Source organism: Ochotona curzoniae, unplaced genomic scaffold (assembly GCF_017591425.1).
Source record: "Ochotona curzoniae isolate NIBS_2020 unplaced genomic scaffold, NIBS_Ocur_1.0 contig_1014, whole genome shotgun sequence".
Taxonomy (NCBI): Eukaryota; Metazoa; Chordata; class Mammalia; order Lagomorpha; family Ochotonidae; genus Ochotona; species Ochotona curzoniae.
The window spans coordinates 40262454-40282500 of NW_024464920.1; the positions used below are offsets into that span (position 1 = coordinate 40262454).

At 49.0% G+C, this 20047-nt stretch overlaps 2 protein-coding genes across 2 annotated transcripts in view; both read right to left on the reverse strand.

The window, feature by feature from the left end:
- Positions 1-13499, reverse strand: part of NT5DC3 (5'-nucleotidase domain containing 3) — a 53219-nt gene extending 39720 nt beyond the window's left edge. The window contains exons 1-2 of the mRNA XM_040988018.1: positions 13204-13499; positions 12429-12772 (exon numbers count right to left, since the gene is read on the reverse strand). Coding sequence (XP_040843952.1) covers positions 12429-12772; positions 13204-13499 — 640 coding nt within the window. The remainder of the gene's footprint in view (positions 1-12428; positions 12773-13203) is intronic.
- A 1384-nt stretch (positions 13500-14883) lies between these two features.
- Positions 14884-20047, reverse strand: part of LOC121163394 (putative tetratricopeptide repeat protein 41) — a 65457-nt gene continuing 60293 nt past the window's right edge. Inside the window, exons 14-15 of the mRNA XM_040990949.1 lie at positions 15656-15785; positions 14884-15577 (exon numbers count right to left, since the gene is read on the reverse strand). Of these exons, the coding sequence (XP_040846883.1) occupies positions 14899-15577; positions 15656-15785 (809 nt within the window). The 3' untranslated portion in view covers positions 14884-14898. The remainder of the gene's footprint in view (positions 15578-15655; positions 15786-20047) is intronic.

Consider the following 20047-nt stretch of genomic DNA (forward strand, 5'->3'; position numbering starts at 1 on the left):
ATAAATCTTTAAAAAAAGAAAAGCCAGCACATTGCATGTACACAGCAAGCCTCCCGGGAATGCTGACTGCGACCCGCCAGCCTGGACACCAGCACTTGGGGACACGGATAAGCAGCAGGCAGTGCAACTTCCAGAACAGGAGGTCCACTGCACACAAGGGAAAAACAGAGCAAAACAGCCAAGGTCCTGCTGTCTCTGCAGCTCGTCTCTATGCTCACACATTAACACGTTTCAGAAGCTTTAAAATATTCATTCTTCCCTAATCTGACTATATCAACACTTCTATTTTGTAATATTTGTATTTCATGAATACTCACAAATGTGTATTTTCCCTGTTTATTTAATGTGGCTTCAAAATCTTTTATCACCTGCATAAGTGAAAATCAAAAATTTATGCAAAATGGAATCAAAAGATCAATTTATTTTTGATGCAAAAAACTGAAATTTGCATAGCTTTTACATAAAACACATTTTGTATGAACTTTCTGAGGATGCCATTGTCTGTGACTGCCAGTGAAAAATGAAGTGAAGTTCCCCTAGCCACCTTCACCAGAGCCCAGCCTTCTAAGAGCCACATGTGGCACGCACAGGTTGGACAGCAGGTTCCAGCAGGAATGGCTGATGGGAAAGGCACATTTGCTCTGACATGCTCCAGAACAATCTGAGCATAGCAGAGACCTGACACCTGCCTACAATGTGTCAGTACAGTCAGCTGACATAGCAGGTCTGCCTGCAGTGACCACACAGTCAGACACAGAGGCAGAAAGTGTGGCCTCAGACGGAGCTGCCGTGCCAGGACTGAAGGGCACGCTCTGCTTGGACCTCACAGATATAAATGCCGTTCCTTCCGGCCATGAACTGTTTCCTGCGATAGCTTCTGGTTCCCTAACACCATTCATTATACATCATTTTTCAAGAGATTGCCCAAGGCAGGTGACAGTAGGATGATGAGTTAACAATAATCATCGCATATTTCAAGAGATACAAGAAACAACTGGGAATGTTCTTGCCACAAACAAATGTTTGATTATGGATATGCTAACTACTACATGTTGTATATGCCTACTGACATATCACACCCCATAAATATGTACAATGACTATATGTCAATTAGAAATAAAATGCCCCCATCCTACAACAGTCCAATAAGAAATTCTAAAACAAAAGAAAGCAACCCAAGTATCCTCTCACAGGTAAAGGGGAAATTTACGCTGCTGCATGCCCAGCACACCTCCACACCCCATATAATAAGCGACCCTTAGCTCCACGCACAGGAACTCCAGTTCTGCTGGGATCCTGCCATGCAGCAGCTGCTAGTCTAGCTAAGTGGTCCTTGCCCTGGCTCCAGGCTAAATCAGAACCTTTCCCGGATATCTGACTTCATTAACTGGTTTTCTATAGGATTTTTATCCTGGTTTAAATGGTATGTAATAAATTGCCCATGGAGTCTACACTCCAATTGAGGTCTGACATATGCACACATCCTATTAAAAGTCATGAGCCTGTGTTACATTTCCAGACATCTCCTCAACCTCTCAAACTCCAGTCTACCTGCCCTCCACCCCTGCCCAACCCCAGGTCACAACAATCTTTTCAGAGCCAGACTGATTTGTACTTTCTAAACTTTATATACATGGAACCATAAGGCAGGAATACTTTGGTAAATTGGTTTTCCCCACTTACCGGCCTCACAGAAACGGTTCCAGTAAGCACCTACCACAGCTGCCCCCATGCCAGCCACCATATGGGACTTACAAAGCCAGGCTCTGCAGTGAGCACCATCATGGGCAGTGGAGAAGACAATTGCATCAGGAGGACAGAGAGATAAGAGGAACCCACAAGGCTGGGCACACCCCAGAAGAAAAAGAAACTATGCAAAAGCTGTTTTCACTGCATCCATCAATGTGAAAGGGAACTGTCAATCTCCCGTTTACCTATCCTGCACCATCCACAGGGAAAAGCAATCCGAGGCAAACAGAACGGCTCATCTGAATTAATAATACACTTAACATGTACACCACTCCCACCAAAAAAAATTACACCTCCAATTATACTGTAAGTAATATCTGTAATTCTAACAACTCCATGGAAACACAGCAGACTTCCAAACCTTACAAAAATGCAACTACTTGAATTAAAATCAAATGTAGTAATTTTTTAAAGGCAAGATAATCTGAAGATAAATCATTTAATAAAACAAAGCTGCTGGAAAAAATAAAATGACATTTTTCAAAAAAAAAAATTCCTCATAAATAATAAAATTGAGCCATCTCTAAAGATCAAATTCTTGGAGCCAGTGTGATGGGCACCTGTATAAAGAACCAATCAATGGAATCTTTCTCTCTCTCTCTCTAAGTCACCTTTCAAAGTAAATAAGTATTTTTAAAATAAAAAAAATCAAATGGCACAGTGGCACAGCAAACCAATCCTCCATCCTGTGGCACTGGCATTACATAGGAATACCAGTTGTAGTTTCTGCTGCTGCACTTCCCATCCAGCACTCTGCTTGTGGCCTGGGAAAGCATCAGAGGATGGCCCAAGGTCTGGAGACCCTGCACCCGTGTGGGACACTGAAAGATGCACCTGGCTTCTGGCTTTAGATCAGCTCAGCTCTGACTGTTACAGCCATTTGGGAAGTGAACCAGCAGATGGAAGATCTTCTGTTACCTCTCTTCTTTTTGAAAAAAAAAAAAAAAAAGACTGCCTTATTTTAAAATATATTTTAAAAAATAAAATATCAAGCTGTCAAGAACTTTTCACAGTTGCATAGAAGGCACAGAAAAGGTACAAACATCAGTGCCTTGCAGGTGCCAGGCACTAGGCACTTGTCATTGATTCTTTCAGTAAACATCACACCTGATCAGTCAGCTCAGTGACAACTGGTGTCGGTCGTTCAGTTGTTGTCACAAGCACAACTGGTACATGCTGCCATCCCCAATCTGCAGATGAGGCGAAGGAGGCTGAGAAGGGAAATCATAGGCACCAAGTCACCAACTACTAAACTGTGGAAGGAAGGTCAAGTGCTTGGCCCAGCACACAGCACACCTAGGCACTTCATAAATGCTAGTTTCTTTCTTTTTCCTATTCACCCATTCAGCTACTATTTTTCTAGATCAATGACTGCCAGCATAATGCAGGAACCACCTCCACTCCCAAGGGCCACATGCCTTCTCCTGGTCACACTAAGATGCAGCAGGCAGAATAACAGCTCTCCGAAGCCACCCAATCCCCAGAACCCGTAGAGATGTTATCCAGCAAGGCAGGAAGAGAAATTAAGACTGCAGGTGGACAGGGCTGTGGCTAGTGGACTCAAACAGAAAGCGTGCTGGGTTATCCAGGTGGACTCCACAGGATACAAGTGTGGAAAAGGCAGTCAGAAGGTTCGATGTCAGGGTAACCTGGTTTGAGATGTGTACAACAGGGCCTTGTCAATGAAAAAATTACTGAAGCCTGTGCGCAGCTTCTAGAAGACAGAAGGAACCAGGAAGTGTTCTCCACCAGCACCCCCACAAAGAATGCAACCCAACCAACCCTAGATTAGCCCAGTGAGACTCAACTTGGACCTTGACCTCTAGAGGTCCACAACAAACCCGCACTGTCACTACATGTATGGGAGTCAGTTATAGGGTACCAGGATCTCACTAGAGACCTTTCGTCTCATCCTCTCCTGCTCTCCTCACAGTGAGCAGTAGAGCCTTCACAATGTCTGGTACCACACAGTCTGAATGCAGAATTGGATCTGAGAATCCACGTTCTCCGCTCCTGGCTCTGGACCAGCCCAACCTGGCCCAGGCCCAGACACTGCAGCCAACTAAAGAGTGAGCCAGCAGTGGGAGTGCCTGCTCAGTCCACTCATCTCTGCCTCTCTCGTTAAATAGGCACCGAGTGGATCAATTCTGGTATTCTGCTCAAAAGAGAACAAAAGAAACATTCAAAACTTCCATCTCCACATATAACTCAGACTTCCCCAAGTGTCAGCATCTTATAAACTGACATGGCATCAAATAGTTGCTCAGAATCCTAGGAAACATAACAAAATGAGAGAGGTAATACCAACTCATGAGTTTCAAAACACTCAGGTGGATCAGCTAATCCATCCCCATCTCCACACTTTCTTATCTCAAACATGCAGCATAAGTATCTTCACTTCCTTATAGGCATCTGCTACTGTGTAACAGACAGGAGAGGATGCACCTACCCAACCAGTTAAATTCCTGTTAACATTTGGAAAATCAAGGGCTGGTGCTGTGACACAGCAGGTAAAGCCACTGCCTGTGACACCTGCATCCCATATGGATGTGGCTCATGTCCTGGCTGCTCCACTTCCAATTCAGCTTCCTGTTAATGGCTTGGGAAAGCCTCAGAGCATGGCCCAAGGATCTGGGCATCTGATACCCACACGGGAGATGTGAATTAAACTGCTGGCTTCAACCTGGCCCAGCACTGGCTGTTGAGACCATATGGGGAGTAAACTAGAGAATGGAAGACCTCTCTCCCTGTTTCTAAATCTTTCAAATACACAAATGAATCTTTTTGTTATTATTATGAAGAAGTTTACAGAAAGCTTTTTTCCCTATTTCCCTTTCTCCAAGATAGATCTGTGCCAAGACAGAAAGGACAGTCGGAACTGAGCTGATCACAAGCCCAGCATGAAGCCACCCAGCAAGGAGCCCCAATGTGTCCTGACAGACCCAGGATCACCAGGAGCGCACCCGCCATGGAGTAATGAGACACACACAGCCTCCAGGGCTCAGACACACATGGTTGGCATCCCAAGGAAGATGGACAGCCCAGACAAGCTGCCTGATTTAACATAGCCCAAGGGAGTTCTGGTGACAAAAGCGAACCAGCCATACTGACACAGGCACAGCTCTCACAGGTTCAGGACGCAAGAATTACAGATCAGCTAAGACTGGCAGCCTTGTGATAAACTCAGGCCCCCATCAGATTACCACTAACAAGAGCCCCGGACAAACGTCCTGCTTGCAGCAGAGATGCCTCAGTTTGCCAAGGTGCTGGTCCTCCCCTCTCTGAGACAGGTTCTCACCACATAGAAATGTGAAATACATCACATGGCACATCTGCCTTCAACTCGACCTCTGATGGGGTCATGGGATCACCCACATCACACATCTCACCCTCCTCACCAACCAGCCAGGAAAGCTGGTGCCTGGAGCTGCTCCTGCACTCTGCTCCCACCCCAGCAACACGCAGTGCTAATGCCAGCACCTGTTTCTCTATGCATTTCTTCAGAATTGCACCCCACACATGTGTGCTTTGAAAAGCGATCCCTAGCACTTCTGTGTGTTTAAAACCAGCACCCACTTGCAACTTGCTCTTTTTAAACTGACAACAGTGGCAAAGTCATCCATGTGGGTACATATATGGTCAGGATTTGGCAAATGTTTTCTGCAAAGGAACAGTTAATAAACACATGGGGTTTTGTCATCTATCATGTAACTACTCAACTGTGATGGCACTCAGTGAATGAAGTGATTAACAACAACAAAAAGGAAACCACCATCACCATGGCTGCCTGTGCTTCCAGTGAAGGGGCAGGCATTGGCCCTGCAGCTCATCTCCAAGTACCTGGTTCCGCTACTCGCCTCCAGCTTCCCGCCAGTGCAGACCCTGGGAAGCAGGGATGGCTCGAGTGACTGCGTTCCTCTCTCTCTCTCTCTCTCTCTCACACACACACACACACACACACACACACACGAGAGACCTAGACTGAGCTTCCAGCTCCAGGCTCCACACTTCACCTTTGAGGGCATTTGGGGAGTGAAGCAGTGTGAAATGCTCTCGCTGTCACTCTCTGCCTCTTAACAAACGGGCTAACACTGTGGCAAGGCAGGTAAAGCCAATGCCTGCAGAGCCAGCATCCCATATGGGCACTAATTTGAGATCTGGCCACTTCACTTTTGATCCAGTTCCCTGCTAATGCACCCGGGGAAAGCAGCAGCAGAAGGCCCTAGTGCTTGGGCCTCCGCCACCCACATAGGAGACGCAGAAGTAGCTATGGGGTTCCTGGCTTTGGCCCAGTACAGCCCCAGCTGTTGCAGCCACTTGGGGAGTAAACCAAGTGAGTGGAAGATCTCTGTCTCTCCCTCTCTCTAATTCTGCCTTTCAAATGAATAAAATCTTTTAAAAAGTTAACTCAAGTGTAAGGACCCATTATAGCTCCTCAAGGAATCCAAGCTGCTTATTATTCTGCTGCATTTTATACTTAATGACTGCCCTCCTTGTGCCCCGGACTTATTGTGTGACTGCTAAGCTTACATCACCACGTCATGCAGTTCTCGCTACAAACATAACTTCTGATTGATTATTAATAAAATCTCTCTAAGCTAGACGTTCCATTAAATCATGCAGGACTCTCAAAGCTTCTGCCACTTCACACTAATCCCCACACTTCTTCACCCAACTGAATCTATGCTATAGCCCAGCCAAGAAGCCAACATTCCCACAGAGCAGACTCCAAAATGACTTCTGAAGAAAAAAACAACCCACTAGACCATTCCAAAAATAACCCAGAGCAATGCCTCCTGCAGGAGAAGGAGCGCCTCCCTCCCTCACCTGACCGGCACCCATGCAGGGTCAAGACGACACACAGCAGACCACGCACCAGGGTGTACGAGGGAACCCCAGCACAGTCACAGGAAAATAAAATTCTGATTGAAATGTGATTTTAAAAAGTAAAACATAAGCTTACATTGGTGCAGCAGCTCTTTGGTGCAGCTTCTCATGGTATCAAACCCTGTGCCTGGTAACAATCCAGTGGTTTCTTCACAATGCATCACTTTAGGATGGGGTTTCTCAATCTTGGCACTACTCATGTTGGGGCCAGCTCACTCTGTGTTAACAGATATTGTCCTGGACACTGCAGCGTTCCGAAAGACCCCTGGCCTCTAACCCACACCAGTCAGCACCATTCCTCTCTCCTGGTCACCACAGAAGAAAAAAAAATCCCCAGATCTCCAAATCCCGCCCTCATTCCCCTTCCAGGGCAAACCCACTTTCTCCAGCTCCAACTGAAAACCCCAGCTCTGGGAGAAAGCTACAGCATCGAACATGTCTGCTACCAGCTACCGCATGGCTCTTCTCTTCCTAAAAATACCCAGCAGCTTTGCATTGGACTGGATTTGAGAAAGGATATACACATGTGACACTTTCGAAAAGTGCCTAGTTAAAAAAAGAATGAGAAGAAATTCCAATGGAGGGATCTTTTATAAAACCCATCAACAGTACTGCTCAAAATTGCCACAGTCATCAAAAACAGAAAAGTCATCAAAAACAGGGGATGCTGGAGAAAAACTAATGAATTCTGAGCCAACCACTGTATCAACACTGGCTCACAGACTGGGCTCAGTGTGCCACAGTCACAAGGGAGAGGGGCAGGTGTTTAAGATGCTCCTCGAGATATCAGCACCCCATACAGGAGTGCCTGGGTTCAAGTTCTGCCCCCACTCTGATGCCAGCTTCCTACCACGCGGATCCTAAGAGGAAGCATGTGATGGCTCAAGTACTGGGATCTCTGCGACACTCTGGGTGGGAGACCTGGACTGAGTTCCCACTCCCAGCTGTGGCCTGCTCAGCCCCAGCTATTCTGAGTACTTGGGAAGTGAGAAACAGGATGGAAGATCAATCTCTCTGGCTTTCAAATAAACGAAAACTTTTTAAAACTAAGAGAAATATGTATCAGGTTTATAGAAACCGTGCAATTTTTCTGTAAATAAAAATTGACAGGCCAACATTGTGGAGTCGAGGGTTAAATCACCAACTACGATGCCAGCATCTGAGCAGTGGTTCAAGTCCTGGCTGCTCTGCTTCCAATCCAACTTCCTGCTAACACACCTGGGAAAGGAAGCCGCAAATCATGGCCACACTGCCACGCATGCAGGTGCCCTGCCAGTATGGGTCCTGACTACTCCGCTCCTGATCCAACTTGCAGCTAATAGACCTAGGAAGACAGTGGAAGATGCCCCCAGTACTTCAGCCCTGCCACCTGGGTGGGAGACCCAGGTAGTGTTTCTGGCTCCTAGCTTGAGCCAGGCCCAGACCTGGTTGTCGTGGCCATTTGGGGAAATAACTCATGGAAGATGAGATTGCTTCTCTCTTTCCCCAGTGCTCTGCCTTTCAAAGATATAAAGAACAAATCCTTTTTTAAAAATATGTTCTAATTCAAAAGAACTAAAGAAAGATGGGAAAGGGAAGACACAAAGAATTTAAAAACAAATCTCTTCCTTGAGCAGCCTTTCATGGCAGCAGCCCTCCAAGGGAAAGACACTGGAACAGATTGCGAGCACTAAGGAAGAAGATCAAATAGCCAGAAACAAAGAAAATAAAGTTCTTGTATTGGAATCAGGAAATGAGAAATAAGACTCCTGGCCTCTTGCAACAGGGAAAAAAGGAGCCGTGTGTTTGTATGTGAATATCGGTTTTCCTTCTGACCGCTCAGTCCTCCCAGATGCAGCCCAAACGTGAGCCCGGGGAGCATTTCCTGCACTCCACCACCACGCCCCCACCACTCCATCACACCCCAGCAGTCATCAGCTCTGGCCCAAACTGGACCACCTTGGATCTATCAGATGCCGGAGCCAGGCCTGGCACTAGGAGTAGGAGGCCCTACTTCTCAGATGCAGCCATGTGAAAATGAGCAGTCTTTAAGCCCACCGCTGATGCTTAATAAATGCTCCTTGAACAAACTGAAGTCGGGCACATATATTTCAGTACATTCATGGGAAAATAGAACATTTTATATATACATTATAATTATATACATGGATTTCAATTTTTTTGCACCCAAACTAGTCTTATTTTTTTAAAGAGACTCATTTCATTTTTATTGGAAAGTTAGATATACAGAGAGGAGGAGAGACAGAGACGAACATCTTCCCTCTGCTGATTTACTCCCCAAGTGGCTGCAATGGCCACAACTGAGCTGATCCAAAGCCAGGAGCCAGGAGCTTCCTCTGGGTTTCTCACACACACAGGTGCAGGGTCTCAATACCTTGGACCGTCCTCAGCTGCTTTCCCAAGCCACAAGCAGGGAGCTGAATGGAAGCAGGGCCACCAGGATTAGAACCTGCACCCATATAGGATCTCAGTGCATGCAAGGTGAGGGCTTTAGCCATTAGGCTACCACACTGGGCCCCCTCCAAAGTCTTAAACCTTTCTAGTGCCCTACCCAGTTGAGGTAAGGTCCATTCAATCTGCATCTACACGAGGGGTGCAGAGAAGCAGCACAAGCAGGGAAAACGAGCCACTATCTTTTTTTCCCAAAGTTAGAAGAGACTGAAAACAGAGAAAAGCCTGCACATTGGGCCCGTAGCGGTTCAAGTCCTTGCCTTGAATGTGCTGGGATCCCATATGGGTGCTGGTTCTAATCCCAGCAACCCCACTTCCCATCCAGCTCCCTGCCTGTGGCCTGGGAATGCAGTTGAGGACAGCCCAAAGCTTTGGGAACCTGTACCCGCATGGGGGACCTGGAGGAAGTTCCTGGCTCCTAGCTTCAGATCGGCTCAGCTCTGGCCGTTGCGGCCACCTGTTGAATGAACCACTGAACAGATCTTCCTCTCTCTCTCTTCTCCTCTCTGGATATCCATCCTTCCAATAAAAATAAATAAATCTTTAAAAAAAAGAAAAGCCAGCACATTGCACGTACACAGCAAGCCTCCCGGGAATGCTGACCACGACCCGCCAGCCTGGACAACAGCACTTGGGGACACGGATAAGCAGCAGGCAGTGCAACTTCCCAGAACAGGAGGTCCGCTGCACACAAGGGAAAAACAGAGCAAAACAGCCAAGGTCCTGCTGTCTCTGCAGCTCGTCTCTATGCTCACACATTAACACGTTTCAGAAGCTTTAAAATAGTTGTTCTTCCCTAATCTGACTATATCAACGCTTCTATTTTGTAATATTTGTATTTCATGAATACTCACAAATGTGTATTTTCCCTGTTTATTTATCTTTTATCACCTGTATAAGTGAAAGTCAAAAAGTTTATGCAAAATGGAATCAAATCAAAAGATCAATTTACTTTGATGCAAAAAAAAAATTGAAATTTGCATAGCTCTTACATAAAACACATATGGGATCCGGGTGCGTGCAAGGTGAGGACTCTAGCCACTAGACTACCATGCCAGGCCCAAGTCATTTCTCTTCATTCTACTTCCCAAGAACGTTTTGAAGCAGCCTCACAAGCTCTGACAGGGAAAGTCCTATTAGTAGCCATCCTGTTTCCAGGAGCCTGTGTGGATGTGGCGGCAGGAGAAAGCAGGCAGAAGGCGCACTAAACGCCTGTTGCATCTAAATACCTGCCCAGTCTCAGAGGGCCAGACTTTCAGCTCACTGGCCTCATCTTACAGGCAGAGGAAAATCAAGGCTGAGAGAACAGCAGAGACTTATGCAAGGCACACAGCAAGTTCCAGCAGTACTTAACCCCTGCAGTAACCCACCCTCCAACTCTTCCCAGCAAGTGCAAGGTCGACAGTTACTGAAGAAGTAATACTAAAAGCTGCTATCTACTCAACATCTGCTGGATCCCGAGCCCGCGCTAACAGCACCCACCGTGCTCTCATGTTACAACTAGAGAAACCAAGGTCAGAGAGGAAACCAACTGGGAAGTCTTCGAGGACTCACACACCAGAACCCCATCTGTGGCGTGATGCTCATCTTTATCAGCAGGTGCAGTTTAAACACCTTCTGGGAATGTGCTCAGGCACTCCTCATCACAACCCTGGGATGGAAGTACCACCTGTGTCCCCAGTTCACAGATGAAGAAACCAAAGCTCCAGGCAGCAAGCCTGGTCCACAGAATCAGAACAGCACAAAGTCTGCCTGCAGCTTCCTATGGAACCCAGCACACAATCCCGCCACCCAGCCACTGCACTGACAGAGAAACGGGCGGAGAAATGAAAACCTGCGTGCACGCAATGACTTGTGAGACAAACGTTTACAGCAGCTTCACTTGAAATAACCAAAGACTAGCAGCAGCAAGCTGAGGAAGGGAAGCATAGTAAGGCACATAAAAACTCAGCTAGCCAAAGGAAACCACCATTGATACAACCAATGCAACAATGTGGATAAAACTCTGCAGTTAGCTCAGTGAGGCAGGGCCAATCCCAAAAGGCTACATACCATGATTGCACGTAAGGTTTTTGAAGTGACAGAATTTTACAAGTGGAGAACAGACAATGCTTTGGGGACTGCGGACAGGAAGGGGACTTGGGGAGGCGTGGGTGTGGTTACAAGCATGAGAGATCCCTTTGATGAGCTGTCCTGCATCTCAACAAGGGGGAATACACACATCTAACGTGATAAAGCTGTGTGAAACCAACACACACGCGCACACACACACACACACACACGAGTATCAGGGGCTGATATGAATTACGCCAAAATATACTGGTTGTGATACCATGTCATTATTTTTGCAAAATGTTACCACTTGGAAAAGCTGCACACATAACAACTCTCTCCACCAAAATGCCGATTGGAAACTACCCTGCCTGCCCAACAGCCAGGCTAAATCAACCTTCCCTAATTCTTCCATTTCCAAAACCCGCAGTTCTTACTGTGTTCAAAGCCAACATTCTCTCCACCATGCCACACAACAGCTTTAAACACCAAAGCAAAAGCAAAATCTGGGCATGGGAAAAACTGAAAATAAGCCACTATTTTACAAAATTATGCACCAGGAGGCACTCTGAAAATCATTCCAAATAGGTTCATCTCTTTAACCTCTGGCAAAAGATAGAAAATGTGATACCCCAACCATGTCACCTCATCAAATATGTTTTCCTTATCCCTATGTGCCACGCCCAAACCCACATACCTCCACAAAAGAAGCCACTATAAACACTTCAATTCTGCCATCTCTCATGAATGCAGCAAACGATTAGTACGGGACCCTGGCAAAGGCAGCTCCCCAGTGGCCAGCTGCCCCTGGGAAGCAGCGCAGCAGGAACCGGGAAAGGGGGTTACCGGGCATCCCTCAGTAACACCTGATTCAGGCCAGCGTTAAGGTCCACTCGCCCAAAAAGAAACACATGCGCCCCGCACGCCGCCACGTGTCCTGAGGCCCCGGGCGCCCACCTGCTCCAGCTGTTACCGCCCGTGGTTAGTTCTAACACCTAACGGTGCGAGACGCCCGTCCTCAGAGCCTGCCGGTGCAGTGCCCGGAGCAGCCCCTAGAGCTTTCGATGCAGATTTCTGGCTACAAACCCCTCTGAACTGAGAAAGCCGCCCTCCGGACAGGGGAAGGGCAAGAGTTGGGAAGTTTGAGGAATCGCCCGGGGCTGGGCGAGGCCGCCCGGGGCTGGGCGTGGGGCACCACGGATCTCGAACGCGGGGGCCTGGAGGTTGACGGACGGGCCGGCCCGGGCCCGAGGGCTCGTGGGCAGGTGTCCAGGCACCGCTGCACTCACCGTGCGTGCTCCGCTTCGCTTCCCGGTAGCGATCCCACAGGTAGCTCTTCATGTCCGGGGCGGCCCCGGGGGCAGTGCATAAGGGCCGGGTGGTGGCCGCCTGCGGCCGCCCGCGCCCCACAACCCCGCAGCCGCCCCTCAAGGCGGCCGCCGCCCTCGCCCCAACCCCGCGGGCCGCCGCCGCTGCCATGCTCGCCGCCGTAGCCGAGCCGTCCGCCGCCGAGCTGTGAGAGACGCCGCGGGGCCGGCCGGCGTTCCAGAAGCTCAGTCCGGCCGGAGGGCGGAACCCTGCGTCGGAGCACGTGGCAGGGCGGCCCCGCCCACCGGGGGCCGCGGGGCGGGGCCTGGGCGTGCGGGGCAGGACCTTGTGAGGAGGGGCTACGGGACGAGCGGAGCCTGGGCGTGCGGGGCGGGGCCTGTGGGGAGGAACTACGGGATAGGGCGGAGCCTGGGCGTGTGGGGCGGGGCTTGTGGGCGAGGGGCTATGGGGTAGGGCGGGGCCTTATGGAGGAGGGGCTACGGGACGGGCCTGGGCCGAGCACGTGGCAGGGCGGCCCCGCCTACAGAGGCCGCGGGGCGGGGCCTGTGTAGAAGAGGGGCGGAGCCTGGAGCGTGGCCCGGGCCTGCGCCCGAGCAGGTGGGCAGGGTGGCCTGGACTGCAGGGTCCTGGACTGCAGGCGCTCTTCCTGGCCCTGCGGCGGTGCGGCGGCGCGCAGGCCAAGCGAATGTCCTGACAGCGAGACGTGAGCCCGACCCCAGTGGAGTCGCGCAGTACCTTCCGAGGCCGTCCTCCAACTCTGACCGCCCGGCAGTGTCCCCGCCTCGCCCTGGCTGCAGAAGGTGACCTCTTTGCAGGCTGCAGTTCCTGTGGGTCACGCGGGCCAGGTTGGGACATCCCCTGAGCTTGGATCCATCCAGGTCCGTTCTCCATAACGGGACGCAGCTCCTCTTCTCCCCTCCCACCCCACACAAGTGAGACGACACCAAGCATGTAGGACCCCCAATAAAGTTGAAGAGCACCACCACTGCAGAGTCCCGGGGGCCACGCCCCACCGCAATATCTGCCTCCATTGATTGGTCCTCTGGACTTGCTCACCGGCTCACCAAGAAACAGCACCCTTCCCACCAGGTGGCATTCAGTCCACACTCACTGTTATCCCTTCCCAGCCCGGCCTCAAGGATTTCAAGCTGCGTCCGGGTTAACGCTGAGCGGACGCTGGAAAGAATAGAAGCCGAGCTCTCATCTCGTCTTGTGCGAACAAGAGGGGTACGGGTTAAGACAAACCTATGGTTTGACAGCGCAAAGTAGACCTTGTGGGCTTGGGGGTGGGAGGCGTAGCCGACGACAAGCCAGGACCACCGCGGTTTATGGGAGCTGGGAGGCCGCAGTTCTCTCGGTAGTGTAAGAAACAGGTGCCCCAAGAGGAGGTGGGAAGGATTTGTAGGATTTGGTTAGGTAACAGGGAAGAAGTTGACCGGTGGGTAATCCTGGTTACAGCTTGACAAATCACCAATAAATTGAGGGGTTAAAAAATGTGAAAACCAGATACAGTATCAATCAATGCACTCTAGTGCTTGGTACACGGTTTCAGTTTATTCTAATTTGTATCTTCTTTGTTTATAAAATGGTTCAGTGGCAGCAATGTGTAAATCTTATGCTGAAAATTAATTCATAAGTCTAAAATAAATTATGCACACATAGCATAATTAAAACCTTAAATGGTTCATGTTTAGAAATGAAGTATTATGTGATGAAAATTGTTCTACCTACCTTAAAAAGTGGGACTCACTGGGCCTGTGACACCAATACAGGGGCCAGTTTGAGTGTCTGTGGCTGCACTTCCTAACCCAGCTCTCTGCTACTGGCCTGGGACAAGCAGGGGCAGATGAACAAAGTGCCTGACTCCCTGTAACCCACATGGCAGATACACGGAGCCCTGGCCTCTGCCGGGCCCAGCTCCGGCCATTGTGGCCATTTACACAGTGAACCAGTAGATGGAAGATGTGTGTGTGTGTGTGTGTGTGTGTGTGTGTGTGTGTGTGTAGTAGCTCTACCTTTCAAATAAATACATCTTTTTTTAAAAAAAGATTCATTTAAAAATCATCCCTTTTAGCTACAAGTATTTGGGAGAGAATATCCAATCAAATAATCCTACATAATCAGATGGGTGGATGAAAGTGTTGTGCGCTAAGGAGTTGATTAGCACTCATTGAGCTGGGCAGGAACTGGGCTTGTGGCTAAAAACACCTAGACTAACTGGACTCATCTGGATCCAATATCCTGCTAAATGAGGATGTGGGGAAGAATATATAAGGAGAGCTAAAGGAGCAATAAAGGGAGACTTCGCAGAGACTTCTACCATCACTGGTCTGTCGGTGCTTCATCCCCAGACCCTCTCCCTGTCCACGTTACTGGCTCTGCTAGTTGGAGCAGAAAAGAATTTATAGACACACCAAGAGCTCACAGTTTTTATTCCCTATTAATATCATCGGAGGTCTTCTTCGACAATCTTGTTTCTGTTTGAGAGCTTCTCAGCATAAAACACTTCTGAGGACTGGCACTAGAATCTGGGCTATGGAAAAGCCACTTTTCAGATATGAGCTCAAGTCGGTGTTCCCAAGAGTTCTCGGTGCTGGGTGGCCCTAGCAGTGGGTGGCGGAAGAGTGTGGTGATCTGGCAGTCCCCACGCTCCCTTTTAGCGGACAAACTCCTTGGCCCCGAACGTTCTGAGAAGCTGTTTGTTTTCTGCAAGGATGAGATCCTGGAGGGATGCTTTTCCGTCTGCCTGGATGCTTCCTCCCCAGGGCCATTCCATGTCTGAGTAGGGCTTTGTGGCTTTCGGTGGGTCTTCTCATCAGCAGAAAGGCAGAGAACAGGTCTTGAGGTCTGTTTCCCTTTCCTCGATGTCCATTTTGGTCTATCGGAAGGCACAGCAGGTGCTGAGTCCCTGCTTTTGGCCCTCCACAGCTTGCTGGCATTGGCCCACATCGTGGAGCTCACTGTGTCAGAGCTCTGAGCACTGCAGTAGTTTAACTTCAGCAAGTGCTTGTACAGTGAGGAGTCGCTCCTGGGGCCCTCCAGAGAGGGACGGCTCCTGCCCTGAGGCCACCATCTCCCACCCTTGAGCAGCTGGATTTCCTTCAGAAGGCTGCAAGAGATATGAGACGTTGGGTCAAATGAATCATAGTTCTGTTTTGTTTGTTTGAGACTTGGATTAGAGACTCACCACAGGATTCCACGGATTGAGGAATGAGAAGGCCCCAGGTGGGTTGCCCTTAAACCAAGTGATCTGTGCAGGTAACTCTCGGCCTCTGTCAGGGTGTGGTGACGTGAGTCACACCTCAGTAACTGACCTGCTGGGTATGTGAAAATCAGAATAGAAGACATTTTTAGAAAATGACTATTAGAACCACATGTTTGAAGGACAAGAATTTGGCAGTCAGTTGGCCTAGCCATTAAGAAACCTGTGTCCCACATCAGCATTCCACTCCCAACTGGTTCCACTCCAACTCCAGCTCCTGAATTCCAGGTTCTGCTGCAGTGTATCCAGGGAGACAGCAATGACGGCCCAGGCGATGGTTTTCCTGCTACCCACGTGGGAAACCCTGAAGGAGTTTACAGCTCCCACCTATAGCTCTGAGCCACTGCAGGCATCTGTAGAGAGAATCAGAAATAGCATCCCTCTGTCTCTCTGTCACTCGCTTGCTCACACACACATTTCAAACAAAAAAGATAAAAACATTTTTAAGAGTTGGCATCGCAACATTATTGTAAGAGTGCCAAAAATATTGAATCTGAATCTAATCATAAACAACTGAAGAATAAAAGAACAAAGGGAAGGACACTTGGGGCAGGATGGGAAGAGCCAAATATGGGTTAAACCCTTCCAAAAATTGCCCATGTCATGAAAAACAAAACAAGGTTACCAAAATGCAAGATCCACAATGGGATTCTGGTTCAAAAAGGACATTACTCAGCTATTTAGGGGGAATATGAATATTGGACTATACATTATTTGCTAGGTAAGTCTCTTGGGTTTGAATAAGATTGCCATGGTTTTATTTGGGACTTTATCGCCCTGGGAAGAAAAATGCTGAAGTATGTAGCAATACATTAAACTGACATGTTTGCAACTCATCAGATGGTTCAGAACAAAACCATTGACATCAGTTTCTGGCGTGTCTTTCCAGAAGTTTTCAGCACACATTTACTTGTCTTTTAGAGATGGCAAACATGAGAAAGGTTAAGTGATTGTTCTAGTTCATGGTAAAGCCATGCAAGCTTAGCTCATCCCCGAGACCACACCCTCGACTCCTCCCGGAGGCTGCCGCATCCCCACGGTGCTTTGGCTTGCAGAGATGGTTCTGTCTCCATAGCTATGCTTCAAGGGACAGAGCCTACATCTCAGACTGCCTGCAGCTTTGTCTGGAAATCAGATAAATTCCTCCAATCAGAGACTGAGTTTCAGCTGTTGTCTCCACTTAGCAATCAGTCCGGATTGGTTTTTTCTCCTTTGTGAATTATTGTCATGACTCCCTGTGATATATGTTGCCAGTTGCCTCAAACTAGCTCAGCAGAATACACTGTGAACTACTCTGTCGATGACGACCAACTTGCCCTAAAAGGGAAAGTGGGGCCCGGCGCGGTGGCGCAAGTGGTTAAAGGTCCTCGCCTTGCACGCCCAGGATCCCATATGGGCGCCAGTTCTAATCCCGGCAGCACCGCTTCCCATCCAGCTCCCTGCCTGTGGCCCGGGAAAGCAGTCGAGGACGGCCCAAGGCTTTGGGAACCTGCACCCACGTGGGAGACCCGGAAGAGGCTCCTGGCTTCGGATTGGCATAGTATCGGCCGTTGCGCTCACTTGGGGAGTGAATCATCGGACGGAAGATCTTCCTCTCTATCTCTCCTCTCTGTATATCCGCCTTTCCAATGAAAAAAATAATAAAAATAAATCTTTAAAAAAAAAAAAAAGGGAAAGTGCAGAAGATCAGAAACAGAGTGGCTCCCATGGTATCTAGGCAGGAAAGAACCCGCTGGCAGAGATTAACTTGCCACCAGCATCACAACCTGCAAGTGTGACCGCTCTGCCTGACTTGCTGCATGACTGAGACTTTGACACAAGGCAGCTCAGGCCCACAGGTTAGGGACCCACTGCCTCACACCCTGACCACTGCTCCCTCAAATCCTTCCTGACCACACAGACTCCCCCGGACCATTTTCCCATCACAATCCATGCTGGAGCCATAGCCATAGCTGTGACCTCACAACTTTCTTGGGCATGCTTTGATTCATTCTTCCTGGTAGCCAGCAAGCTGCCAGGAAAGGACATCCCTACCCCAGCCCCAGCCCCAGCCCCAGAGTCCATCCCTTGTCTTGGAGCCAGAACAGGATGGCCAGCCTCATTAGTTCTCCCCCAACCAGACAAAAGGCCAGGATGTGCTCCTTTAAGCCATAGAGAAGTCTCAACCTCCTCCCACTCAAGCCTTTGCTCTGGATGGGGAGAGAATCTGACATTTCATTATGCAGTCTGTAAGCTGTTTTGCATATCCTTCAGAATAACCCGATACAGGCAGACATTATTACCCTCTTCTAGCCAGGAAGAAAATTGAGACTCAGAGATGATTAGGAAGCCTAGAAATACCAGAACGTGGATACCAACTTAGACCCCTAGGATTTGAGACTACAACTTCCAAAATGAACAACATAATTCTCCTAGTTGCTTCGGCCCCTTGGGAGATTTTTTTCCCCCAAAGCAGCTGTGAAGGAATCACCAGTTACTCTTTCCAAAGTGCACTTTTGTATGAGGCCGTACCCACCTTAATTTCTTTTCTTTTCTTTTCTTTTCTTTTCTTTTAAGGAGAGAGATATCTTTTGTTTATTTATTTTTCTTCATTATTATTATTTTATTTTGATAATCTTTACATAGTTGATTCGGGTGCAAAGAGTCAAGGTTACAGGAAAGTGGGTAATACTATTGTTTCCACATTCTGTTTTTTCCTTCCTGTGTCTGGGGGAAGATGAGAGACAAAGGGAGAAACCACGCCCAGCCTCCCAACCACCCCAGGGTCCCTGATGTGGGGCATGCTCCGAGGGCACTGTTCAAGTGGTTTTGATAGTTCAACAGTTTTGAATTTTGCCAATCTCACCATTCCAAGCATGATGAAATCTCTCCAGAACCCACTGGCTGACACAGTCCACCTTAGAGTCTCCATTTCCCCAGATTTTCACTGCCAACACTTGGTTGCGATAGTTGATCAATTTGTTCTGTCCTCTGTCATGGTACCAAGTGCTCTCTGCAGGCTCAATTGTACTGTCATATCCTCCATATGTACCTGGATATGCTGTCCACTGCTCTGTCTGAGCCACTGAGGAGGCTCAGCTTTGACAGACGCATTCTATGGTCAGACCATGGATTTTTCTCCATACAATTTTCTCCATGGTTGAAGTTCTGAGTTCAGCAGTTCAGTTGGGAGATCCTCAAAGAAACTTCATCTGAGGTGATCCCAGACCTGATTCTTGTGTGTGCTTGCCAATACAGGGTCCAGCACAGTCCATCATCCCAATCAGCTTATGCATATGCTGGTGGTTGCAATTGCTGGGTCAGTTCTGCCTCCAGCCCTGTTTTCTACACAAACCAGTGGATGCTGGAGCCCAGCCTGATCCTGCCCACCATATACTCAGCGCTACACAAACCAGTGGGACCTGTAGCCTAGTTGGAGCGACTCCCCATAACCCCCACCATGCCCGCCCCCTGCCCTGGTTCCCGCATTTGCCAATATGTACTACAGACTGGTCCAGTCTGTCCTATCTCCCATTCAGCTTTTATACATGTCAATGGGCACTGAAGCCTAGTTCAACCCAATCAGCCCCACTATCCAGTCTACGCCTGTGCCAGTGGGTGCCACTCTCTGTTTAGCTTTGCCTGCCCCAGTCCTGGTTCTCATGTTCATCAGTCAGAGTTGCAACCCACGAGGGAGGTGCCCACTGTTTCCCTAATGGGCCCACTCCTACTCCCAGATCCTGCACTCTCCAGGTGGTTCTGCAGTTTAACTTGACAAAATCAGCCCCCCAGTGCCAGCCTCTGCCAGTTGATGCTACAGCAAAACCCAACCAACCCACACCCACTCTGACTTATGCTTGCACCAATAGGAACAGTCAATCCAGCTAGCTCTTCCCTGATCCAACTCACATGAGGCCAACAGGTGTTGTAGCCCTACCCGGTCTGATCTGCCCCTGTCCCAACTCACGCTCTCCAGTGTGAGTAGTGGTCCAGCAGGGGAGCCCCATGCAGTCCCCCTACTGGCTTTGCCCCTTCCCCCCCCGGGTCTCATGTGTACTGGCTGGGTGCTGTGGCCTGGTCTTGCATGACCCACCTCACCTCGGCATTTGCCAGTTGGTGCTGTAGCCTGGCCCGGCCTGGCCCACCCCAAATTCCAGCTCACACTGGTAGGGGCTATAGCCTAGCCCAGCCCAGCCAGCACGCAGTCCCAGCATTATGTGTACTGACATGTGTTGTGACTGAACCTGGCACAACCCACATCCCATTCTGGTACTCAGATTCTCCAGCAAGTAATGTAAACTGGCCCTGCCTGGTCTGCCCCCAACCTGTGCCAAATGT